The sequence below is a fragment of the Grammomys surdaster genome, unplaced genomic scaffold, assembly GCF_004785775.1.
Source record: "Grammomys surdaster isolate TR1022 unplaced genomic scaffold, NIH_TR_1.0 193, whole genome shotgun sequence".
Classification (NCBI taxonomy): domain Eukaryota; kingdom Metazoa; phylum Chordata; class Mammalia; order Rodentia; family Muridae; genus Grammomys; species Grammomys surdaster.
The window spans coordinates 2562584-2575991 of NW_021604638.1; the positions used below are offsets into that span (position 1 = coordinate 2562584).

At 48.4% G+C, this 13408-nt stretch overlaps 1 protein-coding gene across 2 annotated transcripts; it reads right to left on the reverse strand.

Moving 5' to 3' along the window:
- Positions 1-3598: 3598 nt before the first annotated feature.
- On the reverse strand, positions 3599-13407 carry Cstf1 (cleavage stimulation factor subunit 1). Of its 2 annotated transcripts, none has more exons than XM_028769779.1 (6): positions 13260-13407; positions 11453-11653; positions 8351-8628; positions 8014-8211; positions 6135-6525; positions 3599-4367 (listed from the first exon to the last, which is right to left on the reverse strand). In XM_028769779.1, the coding sequence occupies exons 2-6, from the start codon at positions 11619-11621 to the stop codon at positions 4108-4110; spliced, it is 1296 nt and encodes a 431-aa protein (XP_028625612.1). In that variant the 5' UTR covers positions 11622-11653; positions 13260-13407; the 3' UTR covers positions 3599-4107. The 2 variants fall into 2 exon arrangements, with proteins under 2 accessions (XP_028625612.1, XP_028625611.1); XM_028769778.1 differs by lacking the exon at positions 13260-13407 and adding an exon at positions 13088-13194.
- Position 13408: the final 1 nt, after the last annotated feature.

Genomic DNA, 13408 nt, shown 5'->3' on the forward strand with positions numbered 1-13408 from the left:
CTTCTAGAGAACTCAGCCTAGACCAAAAACCGAAACTGATTTGGACACTGACCAATGGGAGCTGACCAAGACGTGGCTTGGGGTACCTCCTACTAGGTTAAGCTGGTAATTTGCAAACACATGTGACCACTCAGTCCAGGTTTGATCCTGTCTGACTTTATGAATGGAAAGACTGAGAAGGCGCCTTGGTCATTCTGCTGCAACCTGCCTGCATCTTAAGGCAAGCTCACCAGAAGCCCAAGTATTGCAACAACAGGCTATTCTGGGAAACTAGGTGCTTTCAAAACATCTGATGGCCTGAAGCTGACACAGTGAGTGAAGAACCATGCAGGGGAGACCTTGGAGTTTTCTTGTATTTATTTTGCCCAGGCTGGCCTTGAACTTGCTATATACTAGAGGATGACCTTCCTTTAGATTGCCTTGCCTCTACTTCCCAAGTGCTGGGATTACAGGCACATTACCAGCCACACCCATCTTGTAGTGAAGCTCTTAATGCTCTTGATGTGCCAAGAACATTTCTTCTGCCTTTCTCAGCCTCATACTGCTCCTCCCGTTAACCTGGTACTTAGTCCGGTGTGGTCTCAGAATCACGGCACATGCCCATAATCACAAAGATGATGACACTTTGGACTCAGTCTCCTTTCCTGGCCTTAGTGCATTTGCTTGCTCCATTTCTACAGTGTGTAACACGTCTAAGACGGCCAGTCTCCTGTGTCCACTGCTTGTGCCAACAGTTTCTGCGCCAACCTTCAGCTGTGAAGTTTGTTGAGTTTGGTAGTATTTCAACACTGGGCACTCAGTACCATGACCATAAAGATGGCTGAACACAGAGCATATACAGAACATCAAGACCTTGAAGTTTTGCAATTGTATTGTTTCAGTCTGTCTGAGAGATTGGGAGGGAGAAATGGCTTGGCAAGGAAGGACATCTGTGGCACAAGCCTGATGGCCTAAATTAGATTCTCAAAACCCATAGTGGAAGAACATGAACACATACACCAACAAAACTAAAACCAAACCAAAAATAAGGGGCTGGAGAGATGGCTCAGCTGTCGAGCACTGATGCTCCCAGCACCAATGGCTGGTGGCTCATAAATGCCCACATTCCAGGAGAAGCAACGCCTTCTGGCCTCCACTGGTAAATACATACTCTATGTATGTATACATTCTACAGGGGTAGTTCTAACTCTGCAGGTCTGTCTGATGATGGCCTGTGTCCTCACGTACCCTGTTACAGAGGACTGGGTTCAGATATGCTGTCATAGAGATCTGGGCTGGCTTCTGCAAGGCACTTGCCTGCTCTGAGATGGCTTTGTTCTCTCCCAGTGTTTTGGGTAGTGTTAACCTGTTCCTGTTTGAGGTACAGCTTGTACACAGGAACTGTCCTGCCCTTCCTGTAACATCCCAAGCCAGCGCAAGAGCATGGAGATTTCTGCATACTTCTTTTTATGGCGTTAGAGGGGTCATACTTACTTTCTGGGACTCAGAACCAAAACAATGTAATCTTACTCTTTCCTCTATTTTCTCTTTTGGGTCTTGATCAAAGTTCTTACTCTATGGGGCACAGTGTTAGCTCTGCTCAGAAACTGTCATCTGATACCAAGTGACAACCCTGTTGGCTCTGACACTGTGCTAATCGTTCTGTGTTTCTCTCTGAAATTCTCTTGCTTTTTTGCTAGCTCCACCATGTAGAGATTCTGCTCACAATTGAACTGCAAGGGCCTCGGGAAGGCTTCCTTAGCCTGCTTTCACAGGTCTCCCTGAGAGCAAATGCCTCCCCCTGAACTGTTCATACCATAGTGCTCAGAGACCAACTCCACTTGCTCACGCGCTGGCCCGAGACTGGGGCTGCAGCCCTTGAGCACCCACGGGGTGCACAGCCCAAGCACACAAATGCCGACCTTCACTACCTATCAAGTCAGGGCTAGAGCTGAGACCAGACTCTCCCATGTTGCTTATCTAAAGAATACCAAGATGCAAGGCAAAAACAATTTCCTTGACTCAATCTAAAGAAAGGGATCTATACTCAGCAGAATAGTAAAGAGCCTGTCGGAACGCAGCTCCGATTTCTAGACTATGTGCTAAGCTGTGAAGCAGGCCGCGCTGTGAACTGCATCACCCACAGCCATGGCTTAAGACTCACTGTTCAAGTGCAGGAAGGCTCACAGCAATCTCCAAAGACAAAAACTACCTTTATGTCACTGTTATATTTTTAAAAATTTATTTTAGAAATCACATCTTTAAAAAACAACAGAGAAGGCGTAGGTTATCCTGACTATATATAAATTCTTCATTCAAATGCCAGGGTGTTGTGGTACAAATTAGAGAGATGCTCTGTGAAGAGAATGAGTTTGTGTGATATTCTTGACATGTACACCAGCTCAATGTGGTTAATGTGGCTTTTAAAAGGAGAGAGGAAGGTACAGGGGGAGGAGGAAACTGTTTTGGAAACTGAAAAAAAAGAGTATCTCCATTCTGTACCTGTCAGCCCTGAAAGTACCGGCACCAAGGCCAGCCCAGAGACTGCACTAAATCTCTGGCATGACTTTAATTCCCGAGTGACCTGGCACCTTGTGCTGGGAGTGTGGGTGGAAACAGAGGTGGCAAGTCTGCTCTGTAGTGTCACAGCCAGAAAGCAACAAGGACGCCAAAGGAAGTGCAAAGCTTGCCTAGACACAACAGGTTGTCCTTGTCCTTCTTAGAACCTATAGCACCCCCAGGTGGCCAGGGTCAAATACTGGAAAGTCAGAATACAAAATAAAAGTGTTAGTTAACACATCCTGCGGACAGAAACACAGCTCTTTAGGACTACAAGCACAAAGGCAGTGATGCCCAGTGGTGAGGTTGGAACAGACTTTTCTTGCCAATGTTCTCACAACTCAGGAATGACTTACTGAGGCCTGGGAATTACTGCTTAACTGGTGACCTCACACTGTTTTCAGGTACTTCTGCCCAGATCCTGAGGGATTCTTCAGGAGAAACAGAAAGCAGACTGTTAGAAAGAGGGTCACACGGGGCTGGGTCGCCTACATGTGACATAACACAGAGAGAAGACTGCCAGCTTCCCAAACACTTCAGGAGAGAAAAATGCATCAGATGGAGTGCTGCAGCAACCTTCCAGGAGTGTGGGGCCCCAGGTACCTTCGGCTGGGGACCCACCCAGCTCGGGACAGCAGGCTCTTGTGGGGTGAACTGAATATATCAGATCATTACCTCCTTTTTGAGACAAGGTTTCACTATATAGCTCTGGCTGCCCTGGAACTATTTAGACCAGGCTAGGATCGCACAGAGATCCACCTACCTCTGGCTCCCAAGAGCTGGGAATAAGGTGTGGGCTATGGCATCCCTTTGGTTGTTTTTTGTTTTTGTTTGTTTTTTTGTTTTTGTTTTTCTGAGAATGGGGCTCATTTAGCCTAGGCTAGCCTCAAACTTGCTATTTACCTAAGACCTTAGGCTCCTGATGCTCCTGCTCTACTGGGCTTGCAGGCTAGTCACTGTTCCTAACAGCAAGCACTGCTGGTACCGAGAGGTGCTGGAGAGATGGAAGACGAGGAGGCTAGAAACCCTTCACTTGATTGACGTGAAGAAGGAGGAACAGTGAGGTTGGATCTGAGCTTTATTGCCAGGACGATGTCACCTCAGGATGGGACTGGGATCCCTGCAAGGTGGTTCCAAAAGGAACCCAGGTCCTCAGAGATGTTGCCCTCCTCATGTGCCAAAATGCATCTGGAAAGAAAATACAGAGAGGGCGGGCGGGACAGCGAAGGAGGTGACAAGTGTGACCCTGAGGCCCAGGAAGTACTTCCTTATTCTGTCCCTCCTCCCAGAACGAGAGTTGAAGGCCGTGCCAAGTCCTGCACTCCCCAGGCTGCTGGAGACCACACTGAAATCACTGCATCAGGACAACTGCACAGGTCTGCTTCCAACTTTTCTCACCATGATTCTACATCAAGGTAAAAAAAGAACTTCCACACACAAATCCAAGGCAGGAGCCAGGCGGCTACACACCCGCCACAGATGGTGCAAGTTGCTCACTTCTGCAGCCGGGGGCAGAACACAGGGAGGAGGGCAGAGTCCTGAGACAAGAACCCGAGGAGTGGGGCCAGCTCAGTCAGTGGTGGACCTCCGGTACCAGAACCGAGCTCGGAAGTCATCGCTGCACGTCATGAAGCCAGGGTTGGTGGGGGAGTGAACTATGCAGCGCACAATGTTGTTGTGGCCCAGGGACAGCAGGTTCCTGCGCTCAGCTGTCCTAGAGTCCCAGCAGCACAGGCTGATGGTCCTTTCATCCGGCAGCAAAATATAGTCCTCGGTGTGGTTGAACACAGCCTGTGTCCGGTGCACTTGCCGTCCACTCAGACCTGCGCCTGCCACACAAATTAACATGTTAGCTTGTGGATGAAGAGGTAGCCTTAGACCCCCACAGTACTCTAGTGCTGTGCCAACACTGTCTCCTCTAGGCCCAGCACCCAAGGCCTGTTTGTTCACTCTGGTGTACTTGCAGGCAGACAGGGACTTGTGACACACCACCTCTCTCCCACAGTGGTCGAATCCAGTGCTTGGCCCTGTCTGCCATCACTGATTTTCTTGCTGGTATAAAGCTTGTAGCCACTGAAGACTGTTGTGTAAAATCCTTTGTACAGACCTTTATCTCCCCAGGATAAACTCCTAACATTCAGACTTACTGGGATACACCATATGAACAGCCACCTTTCAAAGGAAGCTTTTCATCTCATGACTATGAATAGACGTTTCCTGTTTGCATCAAGAGTGCACAGAGCAGTGAAGGGCATTTCATGACGAATGAGGCTGTATTTGACGGACGGCCTCCCAAACACCCATACACTGCACGGCCATTTTGGACTGCAGAAACCAGAAGCCACATGCTACTTTCACTGAGAGCATTCGTGCAGTACAGATCTGTAAGAGGAACATGGCTACAGAGGAGACACATCCTTCATAGTTAGCGGGGTTTGCACTTCTGAGGAGCTATGACCTTGGGTATATCGTCTCCTATTATAAGCCTGCCCTTTCTCACCTCTCTAGTGTCTACCCTCTAGGGTGCTGAGGATGAAAGCGCTCAGGAGATGCTGCCAGGAGTGGTTATCTGAAAGGCTGCGTGTGGTGATAGGTGCAAGGCAGGGCTACTCACTGCTCTGCAGTGGATCTGGCTTCTGCGGGTGAGTTGAGTGTATATTCCGAAGTGTGTGTATATTCCTAAGCTCCTGTTAGCACTTTGGAACATGTCTGTCTGGGTGCACTGTCCCCTGGGAATCGAGGGCTGTCACTTGTAAACTGAAAGCTTTCACATTTGCTCTGAACGCTTCTGCATGCAAGGAGCACCTGGTTCTAAGAGATGTTTTCCAAATGACATCATATAAAGTAACAGAAGTGGTCCTTTAGGCAACTAGCTTGTGCCAAAGAGAGGAACTGTGCTGCACCCTAGTGGCCTGGATGTCACCAGCTCTTCCATGTCCCTCTCCAAGATGCTAACTAACTCAGCTCCTTACAATACTGGTCTCCAGTGAGCTCTGAGTCCTATGTTTAATGAGATCTGCAAATACCTCACAAGAGGAAGGCACAGGAACTACCACAGAGGCTTTCTATCCAGCACAGCTCTTAGCTGCTGTGGAACAGATTTAAGCTCAGCAACAGACAGCAGTCACTGTACCCAGACCTGAACTGAGGACTGTATTGAGCAAATTCAAACAGAATCACCATAAAAAGAGCCCAGGTGGGCTGGAGAGATGGCTCAGAGGTTAAGAGCATTGGCTGCTCTTCCAGAGGTCCTGAGTTCAGTTCCCAGCAACCACATGGTGGCTCACAACCATCTGTAATGAGATCTGGTGCCCTTTTCTGGCCTGTAGGTATATATGCAGGTAGGATACTGTATGAATAAAAAAAAAAAAAAAATGCCCGGGCACAATCCCTACAAATTAAAAACTAACAGGAACTAATGGGGAACTGAGCTTGTCTTCTTGTCTGAGTGTCTACAGACACTGGTGATTGCTTCTGGGGCTACCTGTAGTGGCCTAGGGATGGGCCAAAGCCCTCTCTGAATCCCTTTCCTTCGGTGCCTCTCATTCGTAAGCAGTGTGATCCCTGAGAAATGCCAGCACCACCTTCTCACCCACCTGTGTACCTCACCAGTGTCCGCCCTGTGGAGATTTCCCAGAGTTTAGCTACAGAGTCTTTTCCACTTGAGAGGATGTACTTGGAATTCTTGGAGAAAATGGCAGAGCAGACTTCGGCCCCATCGTGAGCTTTCTCGAAGGTTGTGATGCAGCGATTGGAGACGCCGTCCCACAGCTTGATGCAGCCGTCCTTGCTGCCAGTGACGTACATGTTGGCACTGGGGTTATAGTTAACGGAACAGATAGCGTCGGTATGCTGGTCTTGGGGATTGCAAGAGACAAAACACTGGAAGGTGTTGATGTCATAGAGGCGAAGCGTGGGATGCTGAGTTCCAACGAGGATGAAGTCTCCAGAAGGATGGAAAGAGATGGAGCGCAACATCTCAGCTTCCTGAGGACAGAGGCACAATGTCAGTCGCCTGCACCTGACTGAGCTGCAGGGGGCAGAAAGCAAAAGCGCTTTCTGGGACTAGTTACTGGTCACATATTCCTAAAAGCAGACAGGAACCTCCCTTGTGAATGAACATGGGATGGAATCAGATGGATGGACCCTTACCAAGGCACTAGAGCAGCCACACTCACGCAGCCACAGAAAGGAAAGAGGAAAGCTTCCGTAATCTGCTCTAGGGATTTCTAAGGAAAACTCAGACGACGAGGGCCAGCAGCTGCTTCTGAAACACAAGGCTTTCTACAACAGAGTCAGCAGCGGTCACATGTCGCTCTTCTCAGATGATCAACACTTCCAACTGGCACTTCCGTAGGATAGCTGATCACAGTGTGAACCCCGAGATCCTGTTATTTACTGGAAAAACCTGTTTCCAGTTGTGGTGTGGCTCACCTCTAGAACACGCCTGTAATCCTCTGGCTGGAATACAGACAGACCCTTAGCACACACCTTTAATCTCAAACAGTGACGGTAAAGTTAGTTTGTAGAAGGAAGCACTCGTGTTCCAAAGTTCTAATGGCAAAGTGATGAATCACTGAAAGATTTGACAGAATGAATCAGAGATGAGATATGCTCAACTCTCATGAGAAGAGAGAGGAAGGGAAGCTCCTCGGGGTGCAGTGTAGAGAGAGGAGGCAGCTTTATGGGGTGAGTTTTGGAGAGACAGAGTGAAGAGGGAACAAGCTAGACACAGGTGAAGACAGAGTGAGGAGCCAGAAGATTAGAACAGATTGCCAAAATTAGTATAAGGCCAAGCAGAGTAATTCAGGAGGAATTAAGAGGGCCAGGTTGCATCAGTCCACTTGGAGAGGACTTGAGCCAGAACAGCTGAGTTGAACCAGCCAGCCAGAAAGGGTGAGCTTATTCAGCAGTATGTCTCAGAGGCTGAAATAATTCTAGGCCTAGATTAGACGGTTTAGAAGCTAGAAGCTTCCATGCCTAGGCCTAGGTTACTTTTACTGAGCACTTCGGTGGCTGTAAGGCACTTTTAGGGAAGACAGGGCTTTCTTTTGTTCCCCACCCAACTCCACTGTTTTGGTTGGTTTTTTTCTCCCCAGACCTGAGGCTTGATCCCACAGTGCCATAGAAGTCACTCTTCCCCAAACCCCCTTTTGAGACAGGGTCTCCCTCTATAGCTCAAGCTGGCAAGGAACTGACTATGCAGCAGGTTATTCTTGAACTTGTGACAGTCCTGCTGAATGTTAGGATTACAGTGTGATCCACCAAACCCAGCTCATCTGCAGTCTTGCTTGGCAAAGGACAGCCAGTGACTCCCACACCGATGGTGTCTCATCTAAGCGCTATGCAGGGCATGTCCTTTATAGGCTGATCACTGAGACCACTTGGAAAAAAAGTCATGAAATACCCAAATCTAAGAAAATAGCCATGAAATACTGTATCTAAAAGGTCCAGTGCTCCCCTGATATATCTAACCTGGATATACTTGAAGGCTCTTTTTGCAGACGGTTTGGAATAATCAAACAATTTTAGAGTATAATCCCTTGAGCCTGAGGCTAGGATCTGTTCTGTTGGGTGAAAAGCAAGACATGTGACTTCATCCACATGGTCGTAAAGAGTTCGAATCACCGGGTGGTTCTCCATATTCTGCTGCGCAGTCTCATTCATCATGACCTGGACCAACAAGAAAAGGAGAGATGATAGATGCTCAAGGCACAGAGGCATGCGGTCCGAGCCCACAGTCCCACGGGGAAAACCAGACTGGTGACAACACAGCTGCGCTGTCTGGAGCAACGGTAGGAGGGAATGGTACCTCGATTGGCATGGCACTTTTGGCCAACATTCTCTCTGTGTCCAGTATCTTTATGGAAGCATCAGCAGATCCTGTGGCTATTAACTGCCCGTCTCTGCTATAGGTGGCCACGCGGCATGGGCCTTTGTGGGAAGTGACATAACAGGTTTCATACTCGGAAGCCTCGGGTGACATTGTTTGGACATCTGCATCAAACTCCAGGTCAATCCCCGTGCCAGGGGCAACCGTGTCAGAGCGACCAATGGCATACTGCACTGCGGTGTCATCGTTCTCCATCCCTAAAGAGATCAAGGGGAAGAGCCTGAGAAAATCTGTTACATGCAGAGATCTGTTCTGGAACGGAAGTGAAAATGACATCCGGCAACACCGACCGCCGAGTGCTGGATGGATCCTGAGCCCGGTCCATCCTGTCTATGGGAGGCGCACACTGAGGACAGAAGGGATTCTTCACGCTTGCTTCCACAGCCATTCGCTCTAACGACAACAAAGACAACCAAAGCAGGAGCGGCATGTCACTCATCTTCCCGCTTAGAATGGGAGGCGATACTCGGTGTTCAACACTGTACTGCCGAGGACAACCCAGGGCCTCACGCGTGCCAGGCAAACGGCCTTTCACCAAGCCATTCCTCAGCCCTGAATTCTAATCTTTAGGGCTGTGATCGGTTAGCAAATTTGATGTGCGTTGCTATACTACTAACGTTAGTGAAATATTTTGAAAGAATGCCATGCTTAAGTATAATAAAGTTTATAAACAGTACATTTGTTGAGTGTTATGACAGAAGCCTGTGATCCCAGAATTTAGGTGTCTGAGGCAGGAGGATACTGAGTTTAAGATCCACCACTTACATATTGAGTTCAAGACAGCCTGGGAGACATGAAATCCTATTGCAAGCAAGCAAGCAAGCAAGCAAGCAAGCAACCCAAAAGCTGGGCATGATAGTGCTCGCCTTTAATCTCAACACTCACGGGAGGCAGAGGCAGGCTGAGCAGAGGCCAGCCTGATCTACATAATTTAAGTTCCAGGCTAGCCAGGGCTACATAGTGAAACCTTGTCTCCAAAACAAAACAAAGAGGCTGGAAAGATGGCTCAGTGGTTAAGAGTACTTGGTGCCCTTGGGTTCAGTTCCCACATGGTGACTCTCTAGGAGACTGGATGACCTTTTCCAGCCTCTGTGGGCATCAGGCACTCATATGGCATATCCACATACATGCAGACAAAACACACATACACATAAAATAAAAAATAAACCTAAACCAAACAAACCAACAACCAAACAACCAAAAGCCAGCCCAGAGGCTGGAGACGCTCAGCAGGTAAGAGCACTGGTTGGTCTTCCAAAGAAGATAGCTCGAGCCTCAGCAACTACATGGTAGCTTACAAACTGTCTGCAATTCTTGTTCCAGTGAATGTGATGCCCTCTTCAGGCCTTCTGTGCATCCAATATAGCACACACACATACAGGGAAAATCCCAAACACACAAAATAATAAAATAATAAAATAAATAAAATAAATAAATAATAAAAATCATCCCTCATAACAAACAAAGGGTTGAATTTAAACATAACCTCACATATCACATAAACAATAACAGTAATTGGTACAGGAAGAATCAAAACACTTGAAGAACTTTTGTGGTCTCTTCCCATGCATAAATTCTTGCTTTTCAAAACAGAAGCAGGCCTCAACTATAACTTGGAACTTGCTTGATTGTCTAAAAATTTAAAATAAAACCCATCAGAACAAGTCTTCAACATTACATTGGTTCAACATCATATATATTTTTAAAAAATTCATTTATTTATTTAATGTGTATGCATGCTCTATTTGCATATGTCCTGTGTCAGACCCTATCACAGACAGCTGTGAGCCACCATGTGGTTACTGGGAATTGAACTCAGGACCTCTGGAACAGCAGCCAGTGCTCGTAAGTGCTGAGCCATCTCTCCAGACCTACATTATACACTTTTAAGGCTATCTAGAATTAACGTCTTAAAACACCTCTCGCTATGTGCATGTGTCCTGACCTGGAACTGTGTGTATGTGTTGGTGATCACTTGCTGAAAGCAGGGAGCAGACTGAAAACAAACTGAAACAAAACAAACTTCTCATAAACGTTGGGAGTAATGTGTGGATGCAGCTGGGGGATTCAAACCACGGCTGAGGGGGTAGGGCAGGTATCTAGAGTGGGTTTGGCTTCCCATGTTCCCATCATAATGCTGATCTGGGTTCCTAAAACTGCTTACATGAGTGTCCAAACGTAAGACTAAGATATCGGCAGCCAACGGCTGGGTAGGACAGAGGTGGGACTTTTAGGATTCCAGACTGAGAGAAGAAGGAGGAGGAGCTCCACCATGCCAGGAGTAGAAGGTGATGGTGGGGGAGGAGGAGGAAGAGAAGGAAGAGGAGGAAGAAAAGGAGACATGCCTAAGAGTAGAGGATGGGAAGGCATAGCTGGCACATGAAGGAGCCGGGAGAGTGTAGCCCAGTGGGCAGCTCTCTAGGTTCAGGACAGCTAAGGTAGAATATAAATTTAGTAAGGAAGTGACCCAGCGGCTGTGCTGCTGAAGGCATGTCAAAATATAAAGGCGCTGTGCGTGTGTGTGTGTGTGTGTGTGTGTGTAAATCTTCGGGGTGGGTAGCAGGAACTTGCTGCCGCTGGGTCCCTTTATTCATTATTTATTTCAACAGGTATCAATGGCCAACACACGATCCTTATAGCGACAGAGTTTCTGGTCTACCTGGTGAGCATGGAGTTGGAAGGTGAAGACTGTGTGGAACTGAGGAAAAGGACAAAGCAAGCTTCTGACAGTGTCTGTTAAGAAGGGAACGAAGCACTGTGGCAGAGGAACCAGGCAGAGGAGCATGGGGGAGACAGGATAATTGTCTTTACAGGGATGTGAGAGCCAGCGTGCCAGGAGTCCTGAGCTGGCACTTGAAGGGAGTGCCCGGCAGATGGGTATAAATACACAAGAGGCAGCTTCATCCCCTGGACCCTACTCAGTGCCCACCACTGTATTCTGCAAATATCAACAAAGAATCTCAAAAACTGCCCCGGGCGAGCATGTACTTGGTCGTTCTGGAATCCACCCCCACAGCTTACCTAGCTTGATGAGATGCAGGAGCTGCTCTGAGGGCGCGCACACCGACTGGGGCTTGATCTCGTTGATGAGGCCATTGGCGATGCTAATATAGCCGTCGTACAGCAGCTGGCTAATGATCAGCTTGTAGAGCTGCTGGCGGTCCTTCAAACCCACTTTGGTTCTGTACATTTTGCAAAAGAGGATGACACTTTCCCTGACAGCTGCAAGAGAAAGCAGGCACTGAGGGAAAGGCAGAGAGGCATGCCCCGGGCACTGGAAGCACAGACCTTCTAGGCCGGGCGTAAGCACACACTCCAATCTCAGCTTGAGTAGGTGCTTTGTCTTTGGATGGTGACATTGGTTTTCTAGGTTCAGGTTCCTCAGCTGTTACCTAAGTCACTGGAGATTAATCAAAACGGTGCACAAAGAAACTATTCAAATAATGTCACTGACGGACACAGGAGACTCCCTGACCATTTTCAATTCGCTGCTCAACCACCCACTCACAACTTTCATTCTGTTGCTATCCATCTGACGCTTCTGTTAACAGTGGAGTCTGCAATAGGCAGACAGGTATGTTTTGTCGGATGCCTGGACCATTTACACCAGCTGGAATGTAAATCTACTAGTGACTCTATCACAAACAAAAAATGATTACCATCGAAACAAATAAGAAATGTAAAAATCCGAAAAACACATTACGCTCTTATCTTTATTTGGAGGGATCTAAGCTCTGCACACAAAACTGAAGATGATGATTTCTTAATCAACCTGGGTAGATAATTTGATAAGTATGTATGTGGTTAGACGTTTGACTATATAGGGCTTGGGAACATCAAGCAAGAAGGTAGCCTGGAGATACAGCCAATCCGTACAATGCTCGCTGACAGACACCCCAGGCTCAGTATTAAAAAAAAAAGACAAGCAATACCACACAGCTTCGTACTGACCAGAGTCCTTAACAATAACACCGCACAGTTCCTACTGCCAGATAACGCTGCCAAACACCTAATTAGCATTCGATCACTAAAAGAAGCTATTCAATATACTCGTGTACATTAGACAGAAATGTACACAAATCTACCCTTGCATAAGACATTGGGACACAATAGAGGGTGAAATGAATTCCAAGAATCCGTTCAAGCTCAAGTCAGCAGCCCCCCAAAAGATGAGGAAGAGCACACTCCGGAGCCCAGAACTTAACCACTGACCTACCATCTCTTCACTCCTGCCAGGAAACATCTGGGGCTGTATCGCGGCATTTAAAGAAAACGGGGTGGGGGGATGGATGTTGAACCTTTTCTTAACTCCCCACTGAACTTCCAATCGGGCACAGATTACTTATATTCTTCCCGGAGGGGACGCCGAGGCACGAGACAGGAGGAGCCCGACCCCCGGAAGCTAACACCTGGGAATGCAGGGGGCCCAGGGCGAAGCCGCGCGACCACTTCTGCTCAGGGCGGAAGGTGGGGACCCACCGGGACCGAGGCCCTTTGAGACCCGGGGTGCAGGCCAGGCCGGCCAACTCTAGGACACGGACTTGAGGCGAACCGCCTCTCGCCATCCTCTCCGCTAGCCCCGGTCCTTCACGTGATCCACTCTAGTCCCTAGCCAACCGCACTAGCCCGTTTCCTTACGCCCCCTGGACCCCGTACCCGCTGATCAGGGTCTCGGTCTCCCGCTCTCTTCTAGAAAAATGGAGGCGCGAATCGTGCCCGATCGATCGCTCTGAGAGCACACTCAGTGCGCACGTGCAAAGGGCATGCAGCCGAGTGCCGAGCAACCCCGGCTCACTCGTAAGCTTGCCCTTTTCGCCATCTTACTCACTGGCACGTTCGAGACGCTCATTCACCTTCTCCGAGCTGATCACCTCCGAGACAGCCTTGAATCCAAAGGGCTGTGTGTGACCGGCAAACGCCTGATACTGGGGAGTACGGCGGGCGATAGAACGGCCGCAGATCGGACGGGCCGTTGGT

Bases quoted from the DNA above. Each gene is read 5' to 3' on its own strand.
- Cstf1 (XM_028769779.1), bottom strand. From the start codon at position 11,621: ATGTACAGAACCAAAGTGGGTTTGAAGGACCGCCAGCAGCTCTACAAG. The intron at 8,629-11,452 runs GTAAGCTGTGGG...TGATCTCTTTAG, and splicing joins CCTGCATCTCATCAAGCTAG to GGATGGAGAACGATGACACC. The intron at 6,526-8,013 runs GTTAGATATATC...CTCTGTCCTCAG, and splicing joins GAGCCTTCAAGTATATCCAG to GAAGCTGAGATGTTGCGCTC.